This window comes from Oryctolagus cuniculus, chromosome 13 (assembly GCF_051225735.1).
Source record: "Oryctolagus cuniculus isolate XC-2025 breed Fujian yellow rabbit chromosome 13, ASM5122573v1, whole genome shotgun sequence".
Lineage (NCBI taxonomy): Eukaryota > Metazoa > Chordata > Mammalia > Lagomorpha > Leporidae > Oryctolagus > Oryctolagus cuniculus.
In genome coordinates this window covers 109,330,604-109,336,603 of record NC_142879.1, presented here as the reverse complement: position 1 = coordinate 109,336,603, position 6,000 = coordinate 109,330,604, and the positions used below count along the sequence as shown (strand labels likewise).

Below are 6,000 nucleotides of genomic sequence, written 5' to 3'. Positions count from 1 at the left end.
CCGGAGCAGACCCAGCGTGAGTCACGGAAGGGTGGCATGAGGGGTCAGGCGGGCAGGAGAGGGGAGGAACACGCGAGCGTCACGGGACCTCCGACAGCGCAGGCTGGGGCTACGCTGGCACGACGCAGCACGGAGCACAGGCCAGCTCTGTCCGCTCAGCCTCCTCTCCTGCCACTCTGTGTGGCGCGCGTGGCCCCGGGAGCTCCCGGCGAATCGTTCCCTCAATATTCAGACTCACCGGCTCCTTCTCATCCACGGAAGGGACGCGCTCCGTGCGCTGAGCCGCGCTCTTCCACGTGGGAGGGGAGGGAGTGAGCTGCTCCCCACTGCCTCGGCACCAGCACGCATGGCCGGCCGGGCACTCCCTCCACGTACAAAGAGGCATCCTATTTCTTTATTTTCTTTTATTTGACAAGCAGCAATATCATGTTTGTCATTTTAATGTAGATACAATTATTAGGTTATCTGTCATATTACAATATTTAAGTTTTTATTTTATGTCCTTTAAGATACATTAAAAAAAAAACACATCAACTGCAAACATGAAGGGGAGAAGAAGCATGGCACCCAACCCGATTTCCACACGTCAGCGACGCTTCATTCCCTCTTTCGATAGAGTTTTAAGAAATGTCCTAATGACATGAGCCTCAAATATTCTCTAGGCATTTTCTTGGACGCTCATGACGTGGCACTGGTGATGTTGTAAACAGCAGAGAAACAGGGGCTGCCGCGTGACCGGGTGATGGGGCCAGGCCCGCCTTCCCACAGGACACACCCAACGGCGACGTCCGCCCTCACGCGACGTAGCTGTACTCGTCCGCGGACGCCTGGCTGCGCTCGATGTACTGCTTGTCTATGAGGACCTCGATGCACTTCTTGATCATGCTGATGCTGGGATTGAACCTGGCTCTCGACTGGCTGATCACCTGCAGGAGAGACAGGACGTCACGCCACTGCCGCCCGACGGCGGGGAGCAGGGACGCCGCAAAGCGCCTCGGGGCCTCGCCCGACAGGGAAAGACAAGCGCTGCGGGCAGGAAATTCTGCTCATCAAACTGTGGTAAAGAACCAGTGGGAGAGGAAGGAGGTGACCAGCGGGGAGTGCCGTGGCCTGCGGTCCCTGTTGGAACAGCCCAGGCAGTGCACATGGGGAGGGAGCCGTCACACCTGTCATTGGCGTCGTGCAGGAATAAAAGCGCAGAGCGCAGACGCCACGAGACCTATTATCCACACCCAGGCGCACTGGACTAGAAACAACGCGCACACACACCCCAGCTCCCATTTGATTCTCAGTCAGCTCTCAACCAATGCTCCAGGTGGCCCCCAAAGTGCCCCAGGCAGGACTCTGCCCACGTCTTCACGGGGCTGTGTGCTCTGCTAGCCTAGGGCTGCACAGGGCTGCCATGTCTTGCACCCCTGGCACCTATCCAGGACCCCAGCAGGCACAGTGGACACTCAGCGGTTTGCAGAATGAATGAATGAATATTGGATGTGGTCAAATCCCTTCAACAGCAGGAGTCAGTAACTCACTGGGCTTTCGACCTCTACACGTAAGCCCATCCACATCTGAACTTCCCACTGAGAAGCAGTGGGCACCGTCCTCGGTACGCAGGCACACGCGCTCCCGCTCCCACTCCCGCTCCCCAGGCAGCCCGGGCACTCCTCCCTTCACCTCTTGGATGAGGGCGTTGTGCCGAAGCACCTTCCGCGCTTTCATGATTCGAACTATAGCAGCCTGCAGATACATCTTCCGGTCTTCATCGACGGCACTTCTTGTCTGCTCCATTTCCTGGTGCACAGAGGAGAACGACAGTTTGCAAAAGAGACATCGAGGCACGGAAGCTGTACTCTGTTCCCTTGCCAGTGACTTGGAATACATTTCTGATCAAACTACGCGGTTATGCAGCGCCCAGAGTCACAAGACCACTGCCCAAACACCACCGGGACGGGTCAGACGCCACTCGCGAGGCTCCAGCTGAAGGGCTGTTAGAGGCGCTCATGCAGCTTAAGCTGAAGGGTTACTGAAAGCAAGCCGTCAGGCAGACCTCTACGCGACAGCAACGGTTTTCCAGCCCACGGCCCTCGGCCCCAGGTGCCTGCTGGGACTGATAGGAAGAGCCGGGCAGGCTCTGTTGGGCTCAAGCAGAAAAAGCCAGGATGGGCCAGAGTGCCTGTCTGCACGGAAACATGTGGAAGGCAGGCGTAGCACTGGCATTTCCTAACCCCTTTAAAAGATAAAATACATGTACTGCATCTCTATTCATCAGCCCAAAGGAACACTGGACAATGACCATTTTGGGGGTCTGTCTGCACCTGAGGGCGGTGGTTCTGGTGAGGGTCTGACATCTCACACATGGTTCTGCCCCCAGTGACTGCACGTGGAAGGCAACAAGGAGACGTGAGTAAGGTCAACTGTCCATCCCAGTGCTGAGTTCCAAGAATCAAGAGCAGATGCCCACCACTGACACCGACTCACCAGGAGTGCAGACCCCTCTGTGGACATGCGAGAGGGCAGTGACCACTCGAGCAAGATGCCCAGGGGGTTCCCGTGCACCTCCAGTTTGAGAAGCAGGGAGGTATCTGGCCCCTGGTTGGGATCCCAGGAAGCCTGCTCGCACTCCATACTGTGCGTCTGCTCCCAGCTCCCACGAGCTCCCGGATTCCAGCTTCCTGCTAACGTGCACCCTGGGAGGCAGCAGGTGACGGGTCCCTGCCACCCACCTGGGAAACCTGGAGGGAGTTCGTGGCTCCTGGCTCCAGCCCTTGCAGGAGCTCTATCGGATCATTTCTGTCCTTCAAATAAACACAGTCTTACATGTCATGGTACCTGCTACATGACAACGTCTCTTCACAGGAACTTGAGTTGTAAAACTTCCCTTTCACAAGGGGAAAACAGAGACTCGGTGGGGAATGTCTGGAGAGCGCCAGGCCAGACCACACGTCCTGACGAGGGCTGAGGGCACATGGGACTCACTTTCCCCTGGCTTCCTGTTCCAGCCTTTCGAACACCAAACTACTGGCACAGGCTCTGTCAGGCGAGCGAACGCAGAGCAGGAGCGGGAGAGGCCCACACCGGGCTAACTCTGGCGAGCAAGGGTCCGCACGACCTCAGCACAAGCAGGGTCGCCCAGCTCCGTGCCCAGCGATGCCAAGAGGCCTTACCTGTGGAGTGTCCTTCTGCATCGACGTGGTGATTTTAAACTTTGTTCTCTTACTGCTGAAGTTCATGTTTAATGAAAATGAGGATTCTGCATCGATGTCTTCCTGCAGGTAAAACCGTGCATTTATAAAGACAAAGTCGCGGGGCCACAAATAATATGAAATGCCACAGTGACCCAGGGAGAAGAACTCTCCTAAAGATCACTGAATTTAAGAGATAAATGACTGCCTTTTGTTAAACAAACAAGCAAAAGACAGTTCTTTTCTAAGTACACACTTCCCAGGACCTCAATCCGTCCAGATGCTGGAATGTACTACTTCTTGCCCAACTGATACAGATGAGTGTTCTCCCTTCTGCTACAGCAACAGGCAAGCCCTCTGGCTCACATGGACAGGGGCTGACATTTTAATTTTTAGGAAACCCCACACGAGGCTGGTAAGTTCACCACTACCCGCTGTGAGAGCGCGTTTCTCCAACACTGGACGACGAGGTCCGAACTGGAGGTGAGGAGGCTGTGGGGTTGACAGCCAGGCCCCGCCCCAAGGCCCCAGGGCTTTTATAGCCCCCTCTCAGTGGGGTTCACGGCTTCTGAGACCGGGGTGACAGAAGCCCTTGGCGGTGGGGCCAGTTCTCGACCATAACCCAAGGGGACTAACAGACTCCTAGTGAAGCTTTAAAGCACAAGCGATCGATCTACATTTACTTTATAAACACCAGGCACTTAAATAATTGCTTAAAATTTAAAATCCTAAAAATCCATGAATCTTAATTAAAACTTTAATTCAGAATTTAAAGTTTTGTTAAGGCTCTAGAGCCAGGACAATGGGTCACTTCTCACACTAAGACTGATTTGAATCTCAGAATACATGCCATTTACAGTCAGTCCAGCTACGGGCGGAAAGACAGCACCACCTTCAGGATGTTAGGAAAATGAGCTGACGTGAGAACTTCGGGGTGGACTGTCCACCTCTGCCGTGCTGTAAGCCACTGCGGCCCCTGGCCTGCGCTCACACCACCCAGCGACACGCTCCACGCTCGCGGCTGTGACGGACACGCGCCACTCGCCCCACCTCTGAACACGTCAAGGGAGCAGTCACTGCCCACTGGTGGGAACTCTGAAATAAAGGCTACGCGCTGTGAAGTTTGCTGAAAAGAAGGTGGTTGGCGCGGCCCTGACTCGGAGGCGCCCAGGAGGCTAAGCTGCCTGAGTGCGCCGAGGGGGCCGCCACCCTCTGCAGCAAGACATGGAATCAGATGAACCAGCTCACTGGAAAACCAGAGAGAGGCTTAGCCACCTCAGTTCACCCGAACCCTCCGCAAAGGGCCTCACGACAACGCTTCAGTCCGCCAGCCCGGCACGGGGCAGACGGAAAGTCACGCAGGTGCCAGCTTCTGGGGCCCCCTCTGGGCTGCGAGGAGCCCGTGGTCCCAGCGTCGACCCCAGGGCCCGCCACGGCCCACACAGGCCCCCAGGGGCAGCCTCCCAGCGCCAGGGTCCCAGGACAACGAGCGGCGGGGCAGACAGACGGGCAGGGGTCCGCCACACACCTTCTCTGAGTCGTGGTTGATCATTTTCACGTCGAGCAGCGACTTGATTGTTTTTGTCAGCTCCTTCTCGTTCATCTGAGTGCTGTCCTGAAGCTCCTTATAGCTGACGGCTTCACTGTTGTTAAACGCGAGGAGGACAGCCATCTGGTAGGTCGTCACCATGGCGACGTACGGTTTGCCCAGATAGTTCATCTTCACTTCACCTGCAGCAGAGTGGACGCGTGAGGGGACTGCAGGGAACGCAGCAGCTGCTAACTGTATTTCAGGCACTTTCTCCACAAAGTGCGAACCAAGAACTTCCTGAGTGAGGCCTCAGCTAACACACAGGGGTCTGAGCCACCACGAGGCCTCAGCTAACACACAGGGTCCCGTTCCTGAGCCACCACGAGGCCTCAGCTAACACACAGGGTCCCGTTCCCGAGCCACCACGAGGCCTCAGCTAACACACAGGGTCCCGTTCCCGAGCCACCACGAGGCCTCAGCTAACACACAGGGTCCCGTTCCCGAGCCACCACGAGGCCTCAGCTAACACACAGGGTCCCGTTCCCGAGCCACCACGAGGCCTCAGCTAACACACAGGGTCCCGTTCCCGAGCCACCACGAGGCCTCAGCTAACACACAGGGTCCCGTTCCTGACACCACGAGGCCTCAGCTAACACACAGGGTCCCGTTCCTGACACCACGAGGCCTCAGCTAACACACAGGGTCCCGTTCCTGAGCCACCACGAGGCCTCAGCTAACACACAGGGGTCTGAGCCACCACGAGGCCTCCTGCTAACACACAGGGTCCCATTCCTGAGCCACCACGAGGCCTCAGCTAACACACAGGGGTCCCGTTCCTGAGCCACCACGAGGCCTCAGCTAACACACAGGGTCCCGTTCCTGAGCCACCACGAGGCCTCCTGCTAACACACAGGGGTCTGAGCCACCACGAGGCCTCAGCTAACACACAGGGGTCCCGTTCCTGAGCCACCACGAGGCCTCAGCTAACACACAGGGTCCCGTTCCTGACACCACGAGGCCTCAGCTAACACACAGGGTCCCGTTCCTGAGCCACCACGAGACCTCAGCTAACACACAGGGTCCCGTTCCTGAGCCACCACGAGACCTCAGCTAACACACAGGGTCCCGTTCCCGAGCCACCACGAGGCCTCAGCTAACACACAGGGTCCCGTTCCTGAGCCACCACGAGACCTCAGCTAACACACAGGGGTCCCGTTCCTGAGCCACCACGAGGCCTCAGCTAACACACAGGATCCCGTTCCCGAGCCACCATGAGGCCTCCTGCTAACA

General features: G+C 57.1%; 1 protein-coding gene across 13 annotated transcripts in view; it reads right to left on the bottom strand.

Moving 5' to 3' along the window:
• Window positions 1–389: 389 nt before the first annotated feature.
• CUL2 (cullin 2) overlaps window positions 390–6,000 on the bottom strand; it is an 86,190-nt gene continuing 80,579 nt past the window's right edge. For all 13 annotated transcript variants that reach the window (XM_089312474.1, XM_051833452.3, XM_089312473.1 and 10 more), the window contains 4 exons: window positions 4,708–4,910; window positions 3,162–3,263; window positions 1,672–1,788; window positions 390–926 (listed from right to left, as the gene is read on the bottom strand). In XM_089312474.1, the coding sequence (XP_089168600.1) occupies window positions 795–926; window positions 1,672–1,788; window positions 3,162–3,263; window positions 4,708–4,910 (554 nt within the window). In that variant the 3' untranslated portion in view covers window positions 390–794. The remainder of the gene's footprint in view (window positions 927–1,671; window positions 1,789–3,161; window positions 3,264–4,707; window positions 4,911–6,000) is intronic.